Genomic DNA, 14,291 nt, shown 5'->3' on the forward strand with positions numbered 1-14,291 from the left:
AGGACCCACAGACCGCTCAGGTGAAGACTGGAGCATTAGCTGTAAATATTAGATGTTGTGCAGCAGGGATACCTGTGACCAATCGGTGAAGGTGCCTAACGTAAAGGTTAAGTAGGATTCTTTTAGTAATGATAGTGATTCCCCTTAAGAAAAGTAATTTGAAGATTAAAAACAATGAGAAAGACAGTGGGAAATCTGCTGAACAACTCTCTCTGACTAAAGGGCTCCAAAGTCCTATGTGCCAGTCTTGATTTAGGATTAGCACTTGACCAGGGCATAATAAATGACTGGTCTTAGCTATACTGATCAATAAATTATGCAACTAATTCTTTTTAAAGCAATAATTCAATTTAGTGGGATTCAGAAAACAGACAGTAAAACACAGTTCCAAATGTCAGTGGATTTTAATGTTTTTCAAATTACCTCAATTACCTTGTCTCTGATGTCTGATGACATCATTTAAACATTTCTTTTAAATTCATTCTCCAGGCTACAGCAGGACAAGTTGTCATTTATCAAATTATTCCCATACCATGTACAGATACCTCAAAGTGGTCATAAATTTTCTGGAATTTTTCACAGTAAATTCCTTTTGCATTCAAATACTATATATTTTTTGTTTATTTGTAATGTTGATAGTGAATAATTAAAATATCATTCATAATATTTGAAATGTGCATGATATATTCATAAATTAGTTCACAATTGACTGAAGATCAGAGCATACCATAAATTAGTTTTTTATTAATCCCTCTATGGAGTTGCGAAACTTGAATTACAAGTTTCAAATTCACATAAATGACAATAAATAAAGCATCCCTTCACTGAAGTCTTAAAATGTATTTTTCACTAAAATTAAGATAGAGTTTCCTATTCAATATGCTTTCACAGTATCCACTAAATAGTGCACAAGCTTCTTTCAGTAGTAAAAGATAATTTTTTATGAAGTGACTCAAGTTTGAAGAAGTCATCAGTTGTCTTCCACTCCAAACTAAGGCTAACAAAGAGGGAGAATGCAATATAGTACAAGAAGATGTCAGAATCGCAAGGTTTGTAGCTCATCAACCCCTCAGAAAACAAATAGGAAATGACATCACCACAAACCCCAGGAACCCCATCCAGGAGAAAGATATAAATAGAAAGCAGGAGACAACAGCTTCGCTTCACTTGGAGGTCGCCACTGATGATGTTACCTAGCCAAGTAATGAAACGTCTGAATATCAAACTTACAGCTCATCGAGCAAACCTACACCCTAAATTTGCTTGCAGACTTTGCTGTTTATTGGGTAAAACAATGATAAACACTGAAAAGGCATTGGGATTTATTTCTAAGCATTTAAGAGGTACTGAAGTTATGTTAAACTTGTAGTGTCGAGCGTCTTGTTCAGGCTACACTGGTTTGAGCTATGTACTATAAAAAGATGTAAAGCAGGCTGGAAAGTGTGCAGGAAATATTTACAGGTACCAGAACTGAATAATTATGGCTCCCAGGAAAGACTGAACAAATAGTGTTTTTTTTCTGGAGAAAAGACGAATTAGAGGATTCCTGCAATAGAATACAGACACCAACAAAGAATAGCTAGGTCTAATGACTTGCTCCTGTATTGTTGTATGTAATCGCTCTACTCCTGTTAGCAAGATGTCACTTATGAATGATTGATAATCTAAGAGACAGCTGGGTTTGAAGGTGATTTACAACATGAGTTACTGAGTAACTTTGTAGCTGTGATCTTGCTTTCCAGGGAGAGTTAGCTAAGTGCACCTCCTTTCAGTGGAAACATCATATTCAGAGTTCCAGGTGGGAGCTCTTTAATTTCTAGTTGGTCTAATTTTGGACATGTCATCAGACACATGCAGCAGAATGTTAATTGAAAATTTGTTTCCTGCCCCCATACTCTCCATTGAATTTTTATTTCTAAAGTTACTGAATAGTTTATTTCTATATTGGCATCAACCTTACATGCACTAATGTACACCTACTCAGGCTTGCACATAACATACATTAATAATATATGAAACAAGGTCTTAAAAAAAATGAAAATTATTTTAAAACTATCAGAAACAAAGCAGGAATTATTCATAGGAACATTAGAAATCTTTGTGTTCTTACTAACTCCCTTCCACTTTCTCAGATCAGCATTCAAAATTCTACAAAGTAGCATTGAAAGGTAGAATGCTATAAGTCTGGTATAAGGTTTCAGTTAAGAGTGTTCTTTCACTTTTAAATAACTAAGACAAAATCAAAAATAAACAATTCTATCAACTTAGAACTTAATATAAAATGAAATAACCTCTTAAAAAATTGGTAGAATCTTAGATCAAAACTCGGTAGAAAATGCAATATTTACACTGTATGCACTTGTTTAGCTCCAATGCCCAGTGTGTACTAGCATTCTCTAGTATTAGTTAACCAAATCAACTTTTAGCTTCCTCAATGCAGTCTTAGATCATTACTCTCAAACAACCACAATATTTTAGCCTAACAATTTCATACACAGAGGTTAATTTTTTAGTGAGTTATTTTGTGCAACAGCAGAATGACTGTCCTAAGTACTGTAATGCTTCAATTTATTTTACACAAGCATGAAGAACAGTGCCTTGGCTCCAGTGAATTTAATACAAAAGTAAACATTTACTAAGTGTAACAAGTAGTAATTTTTGAACATTCCCCATAGTGAATACATGGATGTAAACTGTAGTATCATCCTTTGGATAGAGATTCCACATATGAGAGAGCGCTCTGCATAGATGTCAGACAGTAGCCTTCTTCACCAATTAAATATCTAAAGAAATAAAAGTTGGAGTTAGCATTTCTTAAGACCATGTATTTAAAAGCTACATGAAACAGTAACATTTCCCAGTGAGATTTGCTTCAAACCAAGATCCTTTCATGTTTTCATGCAACATTCATGCATCAGGATGAGATAAAAGACAAACTTGAGTCTGTGACCATGAAGTACCTTTTACCAGTATCTCCTCAGGGACATTTACTGAACATTTCATTTATTTTGTCGTCTATGGAGATAAAATAACTAATAAAAATGCTTTTCACATGCTACGGTGCAAAAATGAATGGCCTATTGCTGTCCAAACTATGCCTGGGGACCATACTTAATCTGTAGGTCCCCAGAATATGAAATTCCAATTTTAAGTGATGAAGTTCAGGATGCACTTCTATTGAATACATTCTGCCTTGAAGCTCATCAGCATAGTTATTTTGAAAAATCTCAATACATGCTAAATCAAAACCAGACTCTATTAATAATTGCTGCTTGAGATATATTCAAATTGGTGGGTTTATTGATTTAAACATAGTGTACAGTCCATGTGAAACCATAGTGCATGCAAATGATTTACAAAGACAAAGAAACCTTGTTAATAAAAGCACTAAACATTCTATTTGTTTTGAGAAAGGTACAGCATGGTAAGTATTACTTCAGTTGTAATTAACGACGATAACATAGTTGGACCTGGGAAGGCTAGGATAAGATCACTTTTCATCCTGCTGAAGATAGGATATGGCAGACAGCTCCTCAGGTCAAACTGTGCCCTAGTCTATGTGATGACTTAAATTTTATGAATAACCCAGTTATAAATGAACACAGGAGCATTCCATTAGAAAGTAGCAGTGAATTGTATGACAAACTTTATGAGAAAGTAGTAACCTATGACGTACAAATATCACTGAATGAATTCTAGATGGTGACACAACCCAATAATTAACTGAAGATTGTTTTCTGACAACAGTTAATGACAGCTAATGAGGCCAGCACTGACTTTTCTATCATGCTGCAGAATATCTGTTATCTTTATTATGTCTTTTTGCAGATAAGGAAGTGGAATTCTGCAATTTAATTATAATCAAAATCACAGATTAGATAATTCATAACTTTAGAAGCACTTTTGCTATGCTAAGCATACTTCTACAAGAATAAGCTTAATAAAGTCATAAACAGTTATGATTATTAACAGAAACATTTTGTAAAACATAATTATTTATTTGATAGCCATTCATTTGCTCAAATTGATTTCACTGTTCAAGTCTGCACCATTATTTTGGTCCATATATCGTGAAATACACAACAGTAATGTGGCTTCTGAGCTAAAGCTAAGATACCATTTCTGTGTGAAAGTTAGAACGTATTCATTGTATTAAAAAAATACTCAAACTTGATCTATACACTCCTCAAAGTTGATCATCTGAAACAATGAAACTAACATTTTCAGTTTGCAGCATGGGGAACGAATGAAGTTGGGGACTTTTGAAATATGTCTTATTACTGCACCTCCTTAAACCCCTTAACTTTATTCAATATAACATTCCTCCTTTTCATTGATATATCAATCCAGTTCACCTGTTGTGGGCTAGTGTCTATAATCTTCCTCATTCCCCACCCACTACCATCCCTTTGGAGTCTGCTGAGAGAACAGTAATCTACATTTTACTCTTGAATGTCTATTCATGAGTGAAAAGGCACTTGCCACCCTTGATCCGAGTACATCAACTTGCCAAGTGTCCTTGAATAGCATTTCCTGAATCTGTGACTTCTACTATGCAGAAGAACAAGGTAATTACACTCTTGTAAAGAATCCCCTCCAAGGCAAATATTATCTTGACCTCAAATTATATTTGAGGGATTACCTCCAGCAATGGTCTTTGAACTTCTTTGCTTGCTTACATCATATTTTCTGTGTACATTGATTTTGAATCAGCTGCAAATAAATTCTCAGCTAAAGATTTATCAGCCCAGTTGCTACTAGGCACAGTTGCTACATCTATTACTAACCCATAATTGCTTCAGACCTTGACTAAGCAGTGGGCTGGCACCAAAGATAAAACAATGTGCGAGAAATTGGAATCAGCCAACTGTCATCAAAAAGTTAAAAAAGTGATTCATGCATTTAGTGTGGGATAATTGACGAGAAAGGGAAAATTATGAATGTCTCTCGTGTTAATTGCCCAACACCTTTAAGCTTTATTTGTATGCAAAATATTTATTCAACTAACTCGGAAATAGAGGACAAAATGGGAAATTTAAAAGAAGTAAAACTTTAAAGAGAAATGAAATCCACACTAAGGCAACCATAATCAAATGGATAAAAAGCCCAGCTTGGAATAAGTGGTGTGAGCAGAAGTATCAATGTTTCTCCTGTTTCATAAGTGAATGAACAACAGACACGCGAGTAGTCATTTAAGGATCTTCTAACCGATATCATGACAAATTGTGGCTTGGAAACACTGGAAACTTTAACATTGCGTGAGCTTATGAAATAATTAGTTCAAGATCCAAGTGCATATTTTACTGCCAAGTATTGTCTGGTTTCTTAAATTGAAATTCTGTTTTGCTCATTTACTTCATATTTCTTTGGCAAATGCACAGGTTCAGAGGGCGTGGAAGGAGACAACTCCACGAGAGAAAACGGCGATTGAGAAAACCTATCATGTGGTTTAGTGATGAGCAATCCAAACAATTGATTTTATTTATGCAGCGGTGTGCCAATATTAATGATAGTTCAAGTATTTATAATCTATTCAGTTGGGGGAAGAATAGAAATTAAAGTAATTAAATATTGAAAATTACAAGACTTTTTTTTATCATAATGTTATAAGAATGGTGAATAGTTATTAATATGCTTGTCCAGATGCAGCATAGGTATGGTGGTGGTGGTTGGGGGGGAGTGGGGTGTGGTGGAGGAGGAGGAGTAGAAGATGTGGACAAAGAGTAGAAGTGGAGGAGAAGGAAGACGAGAGTGAAAAAATAACTTTATTTGGTATTTTGTGGACCATTTCTTGGAGTTACATTACACTGGTAACATCTCAGCACTGCACTAGTATCTCAAAGTCCATCATGTACTGTAGTAATCCCTGATCATTCTAATTTTTGCAGTCCTCATTAAATCCCTATCTTCTAACAAACTCAATTTAAAATCTTTGTCCTGAGCTCTAAATTCCTCCACAGCCCTGCCACATTGTACCTTTATATCATCTGTCATCCTTTATCACTTGCCTGAGTGTTCCCTTTATACAATTTTGGCCTTTTGTACCTCATCCTCTATGATAGACTCAACCTTTCGCCACCCAGGTCCATTGAACATTCCTGTTTGTGTGGAATTTCTTCCCAGAAGCTTTCTACTTCAATCTTTACTTTGTAAATATTCCCTCAAAATACACTTGTTTGACCAATGTTTGTTTATCTTACTTATTCTCACCCTTCCTAGCATGGTATGCAATTTTCTTATGTCATGAAGTTACAATGTTATAGGCACTCTGAGTTGAGAATAGGTTCTGTTCTGCAGTTTTTCTGCAAGTCAAAACACAATGCAGGACAATATAAACAAGTCACTCGTAAGTGTAAGAAATGTTTCCATTTAAAATTAAACCCCTATAAGAGGTTGCATTTGTAAGTAATGAGCATTCATAAGTCAGATGTTTCTAAATTTCACTAAACTATGTTGTACAGATGGAAATTTCCACTGCATTGCAGCCTTAATTCAATTGAAACGAGATCAACTACTACATAAAATATTGGTTCCCAATAACTTGAGATAAAAATCAATAATTGTAAAGCTGCAAAAGCTAGCCTACTCTACCAGACAAAGTGTTAGCAAGATCTTTTATGACAGCTGTGCACAGATAATTTGCTTATTTCTTTGGACAGAATTCAATTTCTTATTAACTCTGTTTAATGAATACTTGCTGTCTTCCACAAAATATTTACGTTAGAAGCTTCTAGGCCAAACACTGCTCATTGCATATTTTTAAGAACTAACTGATCTTAAAACTGAAATGTTGGATCAGAGTCTAAAGTAGAAATATGTATTTACTCTCTCTAATTAGCAATGTTATAACTCTTCACTTATAACAGAAGTTCGATGATTCCATCAAGCTTGAGAAATTCAGGCTGTCCAAAAGGATAATATTACGTACCCTCAGAAATAAATACAATGCACAAATACAAGGGTCAAAAAATGTCATGCTGGAAAAGCACAGCATTCAGAGAGCAGGAGAGTTGACGTTTCGAGCATTACCTCTTCATCAGGAATGCACAAATATGCCAGCTTAACAGACAACTGCCAATGAGATTTTGAATCTATTTCCCCAAATATTGTAAATGTTAAGTAAGCAATAACTAACAAACACCTCACACCAATTGTGTTGGGAAGTTCCTATTACTGACAGTCAACAGTGGTGGGCTAGGTTAGACTCTCTCTTTTGTACTAGAACACAATGAGTTTAAAAAGACATGAGCATTCAATTGGTTAGAATTTAAGTACAAATCTAGCCTTGGACTCATTTTAATTGATGCTCATTATTTTGAATTATTATGGAGTATCTGTATTAATTGAACAAATATTATAATCGTTGCTCTGCATTTTTGCTTGCTCTGAAACAAGTATTTTCTTGAACAAACTCTGAATAAGTTGTGGTTGAGAGTGTGAGGCCAACAGCTATGAGTATGCAGTTCAGAACTTTAAAGGATACTACTTGTCTGAGGTTGTGCTCTGATTACAGTTTCAGGCTCTCTTTCTTGGGTAGAAATTCAATGTAAGGATTAATGATGTTTTTGGAACTTGGCACAAAGAAGTAACAGTGAAAGTGATACAAAGCAAACTATCTTTTCTTGAAGCAGAGATTAAAGGCGGAGGGAGAAGTAATTTCAACATTTTGAGAGTCTGATATAAATATGGATAAAATTAGATGCTTAACTTGAGCCATGATGTGGAGGTGCCAGTGTTGGACTGGGGTGGACAAAGTTAAAAATCACACAACACCAGGTTATGGTCCAACAGGTTTATTTGGAAGTACTTGCTTTCGGAGCGCTGCTCCTTCATCAGGTAGTTGTAATAAAGGAGCAGCACTCTGAAAGCTAGTGCCTCTAAATAAACCTGTTGGACCATAACCTGGTGTTGTGTGATTTTTAACTTGAGCCAGGAACAGGGAACAGAAAAATAACACACCTGGAGGAAGAATTAGGAATTACACATTCCTCCCAAAACAGCTCGATTAGGTTTTAGATGGATGAAGGTACAATGAACAATGGTGTGGTTAATGAAGTTGGGCACAAGCACAATGGTAGCATTGAAGAAACACAGTGGTCTTTGATGGTTGTCGGGCTAGAGGAGGTTACAGATACAGGAAGGAGTGAAGCCATGGAGAGAATGAAATATGATGGTAAGAATTCTTTTAAACATTGAAACATTCAGGTACTCTGAGCCAATGTAGGTCAACCAGCACAGTGGCGATGACCAACTGTACTTGGTACGAGTTAGGACACAATCAGCAGAGGCTTGGATGAGCTCATGTTTATGGAAGACGGGAGGTACAAGGTGCAAGATGAAAGCTGGATTGGACAGAAATGGAACAAATTGAGTCGCAAGTAAATTGAAGTATTAGCGAGATTTTAGCTGCTTGAGAACTTTCAACCTCCTGCTTGAAAGCTGAACTACAAATCATTCTGGACACAAGTGAGGACTGTAGATGCTGGCGATTAGAGTCAACCTGGTGAAGAGCTTTTGCTTGAAGCATTGATTCTCGGGCTCCTGGGCTGCTGCCTGACCTGCTGTGCTTTTCCAGCACCACACTCTGTACAAATCATTCTGACTACCTTTCAGAGATCAACTTATAAACAGAAGAGCCCAAACCTGCCATTGGGTTTGCATTATCATACTAAAAATGTTACTGAAAAGTACTACTCCAACTGTTCAAAATTATAAAGACTGTTGAACAATTATAAAGAATCTTTTGTTGATAAGGACATAACCAGAAACGACACAAGTCTTATACCCTCAACAAATAAAAAAAATTGTTTTGAAAATAACCTCTTGGTGCAGCCATTTAATCAGTCTATAAGTGATAATACTGGAATTCAACAAAATTTTATTCACAACGTACAAGAGATAGGAAAGAGGCACTATAGCTCTATATTGACCAAAGCCCTGCTCTTTTGTGATAAAAATTAATTATTGTATCAGTTGCAATGTTAGGTGGTTGTCGCAATCTTTATGTAAACTACTACTGGCTACCAGCTACTACCCATGCAGTCATTCTCCCTTTAAGTAGTACTAGGTTTCTTCACATTAGTAAACAACTTTACATTTTCCAACATTCAGCTCAGTCTGCCAGATTTTTGCCTAGGAGCTCAATCTATCAATATCCATCTGCAACTTCTTTGCATCCACTTCATAATTTACCTTTCTACCTATAATTTTGCCATCAGTAAATTACCATGACTTCACTCCCCTGATCTAAGCCATTGATGTAAGTTGTAAAAAACTGAGGCCCAGCACAGACCGCTGGGGACTCCACTTGTTCACATTCTGTCTCTCAGAAAATGACTCATTTGCATATACTGTTTTCTGCTAGCCGGCCAGTCTTCTATCCATGCTAGTATGTTACCCTCTAAACTCTGAACTCCTATTTAATACAGTAACCTTTTATGAGATACCTTGTCAAATATTATCTGGAAATCTAAGCATAGTGCATCCACAAGCTTCCTTTTATCCCAGCATATGTTATCCCTTCAAGGAACTCCAGTAAGTTGGTTATGGGCGGCACAGTGGTTAGCACTGCTGCCTCACAGCGCTGGAGACCCGGGTTCAATTCCTGCCTCAGGCGACTGTCTGCGCGGAGTTTGCACATTCTCCCCATGTCTGCATGGGTTTCTTCCAGTTTCCTCCCACAGTCCAAAAAATGTGCAGGTTAAATTGCCTGTTGTGTTAGGTGAAGTGGTAAATGTAGGAGAATGGGTCTGGGTGGGATACTCTTCAGAGGCGTTGGTGTGGACTTGTTGGGCCGAAGGGCCTGTTTCCACACTGTAAATAATCTAATCAAATCTAATCTAAAACTAACATCTTCACCATGGCTGGTTTTCACAATTGGATTTTGCCAAACATTTGTTGTTACCCTCAAAATTGTTATTCTTGTGATTCATTTAAAAGAGCAAAACATTCTGCGGTGTACAAAAAGTATAGCTGGGTAAGTGGAAGTTAAAGAAATGGTGAAGAAAAATTGCAGCAAAAAGTGGACCAGTGGAAAACTTCTGGCTTCTGCTTCAAAACACACACTGCTCAATAATTTATATCCCATGGTCAGATTCAAGATAGCTATGACAGTGCACAACTCAAACACTGCAGAAACACTCCAAATATACAAGCATGAATTATAAATACTGTACCCTTTGTATTACGCTAGACTATTACATGCTGGAAGAACTTGTTATCCATCATCTGAATGGCATATCCATTCTTTCAAGTCTCCATTTGGAATGTGTTGGAACACAAATGCCAACGGTGAACTGGGGTTTATATTCACTAGAAATCTGATGGATTGCTGCTGGTTTCGGTTCAGCTGCCATCCTTCAGGCATTAATGGAATTTTGCTGCCTTTGATCTTTGCCAGTTTCAAACTCAGACTCCAAAGTGATTGATTTTAAGTTTCACTGATAGTTGTGCTTCTCTTCCCTTAAATTAACATTTTTATGTGCCCGAACACATAAATCCATCACTGAGATGAACAATTGACATTTGGGCTTGAGTACAGCTCAACTTGGCTAGACAACAGCATCCCTGCCACAACTGTCGTCATGCATTTTGGATTTTGAATCATAAATACAGTCAAGTTGTAAGTTACAAATATTGTTCGAAGACTTGTAGGAAAAAGTTAAATCATAATTATGGGAAAATAAACAAAATATGCATAGATCACTACATCATTAAATGTGAACATAAGCTTCAAAATAAACTGACAAAGTTCATAGGCTTGTTTATAAACAAAAATTGACAGAAATACTTTGAACTATCAGCACACTATCCTGAAATTCAACATGCAACACTGTACTGTTCATTTTGAGAAGCCAAACCTTTACATACTCAATTCACAAATGTCGATCATAGTAATTTACGGAACAATTGGAAATAATTGGGCTCACCATTTGTGTGCTAACCAAAAAGGAAATCCAGCTTAATCCTATTTTTCAGCTCTGGGTCTACAGCCTGGGAGGTTCCGACACTTGAAGTGCATACCCAAGTTACGTATCAAATATGATGAGGGTTTCCACCTCCAGTAAATGACAAAAGGTTATCAACCTGAAAAATTAACTCTGTCCCTCTCTCCAAGACACTGAATACTTCCTGGATTTTCTGATTTTAGCACTACGCCTAGTCTGGGTTTGGTATCAAAGTCTGACTAAACAAAACAAATTACCATATTTGAGCTCATAAATAGTGCACTTTCAAAGTTTATAGATTATTTTCTTTTCTAAGATAAAATTTTACATTTATGAACAATGAAATTCGTCTGCTTTTTCAAACTTAAGAAGGATAATTTTGTCAAAGGACCATAGAAGTTCTAATATTTAAAAGAAAGTACTCTCCTCCAACAGATCAAACAAGACAGTAACTGGAGCACACAGCAGAAGTCATGGTCAGGCAGATCTACTATTGTTGGAGTCTGAATTCAGTTGCCAAGCTATTTTCTATGGAGCTGGCTAATTCACCACTAATTGTGAGACCTAAAAAATGAAAACAAATATCTGACATTATAATTGTAGTTCATCTGACCTTCAGAACAATCCCAAACTAAAAAGAGAAGTATTTTATTTCAAGTGGTATGGTTTTAGAAATAAAGAACAAAGAACAATACAACACAAGAACAGGCCTTTCAGCCCAGCAATCCTGCACTGACAGATGATGCCTTTATAAATTAAAAGTCTTTTGTCTCTGGATAGTTCACATCCCTCTACTCCCTGCCTATTCATGTATCTGTCAAGATGCCTGTCAGACATTGCTATTATAAGTGCTTTTACTACCTCCTCTGGCAGTGCATTCCAGGCACTTATCACTCTCTGTGTAAAAACATTTTCCTCTCATATCTCCTTTAAACTTTCCCCTTTTACCGTAAAATTATGTCCCCTATTAATTGATATTTCTACCCTGGGAGAAAGACTCTGACTATACATGCCTGTCATAATTCAATCAGATTGCCTCACAAATTCTGAAGTTCAAGTGAAACCAAACCAAGTTTGTCCAATCTCTCCTTATAGATAATACCCTCCAGAACAGACAGCATTCTGGTAAACCTCTTCTGTACTCTCTCCAAAGCCTCCATATCTTTCTGGTAGACCAGAACTGAATGCAATATTCCAAATATAGCCTAACTCAAGTACTACAAAGCTGCAATTTAACTTACCAATTTTTATACTCTGTACTCTGACCAGTGAATGCAAGCATGCCATATGCCTTCTTGACCACTTTAACTACTGGTGTTGCCATTATCAGGGACCTATGTGCCTAGATCTTCAGTATGTTAATGCTTCGAAGGGTTCTGCTATTTACTGTATGCTTCCTCCCTGCATTAGATCTTCCAAAATTCATCACCTCACATTTGTTCAGTTTCAAGTCATTTGATTTCAGATAATCAAACTAAAGTACTGAAGAAATTCAAGAGCAGGACCAGTAAGAAAGATTGATATTCTATTCTGGAAAAGTAGTAAAACATATAACTGGAACTTAATCTTGAGACACTCTATACAAACATTAATTTATAGAGGTATGCAGAACATGACCACTTTCAAATGCAAAAACCAAAAGTTTAGTCCGCTCCTAAAAATCCAAATACAAGTGAATTCCGAGTCAGTGCCCAGAATACAATTAAACACTCGATTAATATGCAACTAACAGTTATTGTGAGAAACATCATTCACTTGGTCTGAAAATATTTTTTAAAAAATGCCTATTTTAAGAACATCTCTTTCAGCAATAAACACATCGGACAGCAAACTGATGTGTAACATCTAATTTCTTTTCAGCATTAATATTACTCTTTCTATTTATCTAACGTTGTTGGGTTTCTAAGTTGCACTCAAAATACTCGGCAGCCTCGTACATTTTTGAAAAGTTCATAGCATCACCTAAAATTAGGCTGAAAATATGTGCTGCTTTACACTTCATCTTTTTAAATCAGAAATATACAGCACATCAAAGAAAAACTTCATTGTAAAGTCCTATTTTTAGGACATTAAAATATATTTAAAAAGCAACAGCACTACCTTCTGGCATCTGCTGCATGTGCACAAGACAGGAGCATAGTAACTTAAACCAGATTGCTAAAGCTCCATGTAGTGTTACTTTTTATATAGCATTACAAAGGCATTAAGTTAAACTTCACTGAGCTGGTTGAAATTGGTAAATAGTGATGTCAAGTAGATCAATGAAGTTCAAGATTTGACCCCTGAAAGACTCGCATTTTGGCTGATGTCAGCTGAGCAAAATATTAAGGGATGCTACAATTAGCGCTGATGCTGTTGAATTAGGAGAAATTGCAAAATACCCTCCACCATTTGTAGACTTTAGAACAGTTGAAACAACACGTTAATTTAAGAAAAAAAAAACAACGGTTTTTAGCATGAGTGCAGTTGCTTCATTAGAGTCTTACCCTTCATGAATAAATTCTTCCAAAGCTGCACACTCCGATATGAGTTGCGTTAAGTTGCTCTTCAGTACGACATAAGACAAAATAGGTAATAGATCATCGGCACCGCTATAACAGATTACAAGACAGACAAAATACATTACTGACATAAAACAGATCAATAAGAAGAATTTTCATAAATATTAAACCTGATTGATTGGAACGGTTTCGCTTCGATGTCCTTTAAACGAGCTGTTCCCCACAATATTTAAAATCTTAAATATGAGGAGCCCAGCAGTAGTCAAAGCTGTTCTCCTCCATTCCTGTTTACACCTACAACAAAGTTTTATTTGATGCAAAAAGAAGTTAGTACCTTCAGTAGGTATGAAAATGGTTGAGATCCTACTTAGAGCAGCTATACTCAGCTGTTCAAGTGTCAAATATATCCTGGTTCTAGGAAGACATTCAGGAGCATGAACATTTGAGAATGTAAGATAGGTTAGACAATTTATTTTCACAAGTTGTCACAGTTTGTTGTACGTTACTTATGAAAAGAACACACCTTGCTGATATTTGAGATCTTTAAAAAAAATCACAGGCTTCCCAAATCAGTTTTTTAAGAGAGTAACTGAGCAATAGAAACTAGGAAGATCTCTAGTTCAATTCCAGGCTGTATCCATCAAGCTACTGCCTTTCTAACAACTGATCCAACCATAACAAAAAGGTTGATTGATGCTAAACCATTTGTAGTTACTCCTCAAATAATGATAGATTAATCTTAAATGGCTGTGCTAACTTACTGTTTTTAGTCATATGTAAATTGCCTCTGAATGCAACAGAGTAAAGCTCCTCTTTGAATATATGGCCACATGATTGGTATATG

At 36.1% G+C, this 14,291-nt stretch overlaps 1 protein-coding gene across 1 annotated transcript in view; it reads right to left on the minus strand.

Moving 5' to 3' along the window:
- Nucleotides 1-2,295: 2,295 nt before the first annotated feature.
- Nucleotides 2,296-14,291, minus strand: part of vps9d1 (VPS9 domain containing 1) — a 75,913-nt gene continuing 63,917 nt past the window's right edge. Inside the window, exons 14-15 of the mRNA XM_060837621.1 lie at nucleotides 13,433-13,537; nucleotides 2,296-2,783 (exon numbers count right to left, since the gene is read on the minus strand). Coding sequence (XP_060693604.1) covers nucleotides 2,702-2,783; nucleotides 13,433-13,537 — 187 coding nt within the window. The 3' untranslated portion in view covers nucleotides 2,296-2,701. The remainder of the gene's footprint in view (nucleotides 2,784-13,432; nucleotides 13,538-14,291) is intronic.

This window comes from Hemiscyllium ocellatum, chromosome 17 (assembly GCF_020745735.1).
Source record: "Hemiscyllium ocellatum isolate sHemOce1 chromosome 17, sHemOce1.pat.X.cur, whole genome shotgun sequence".
Taxonomy (NCBI): domain Eukaryota; kingdom Metazoa; phylum Chordata; class Chondrichthyes; order Orectolobiformes; family Hemiscylliidae; genus Hemiscyllium; species Hemiscyllium ocellatum.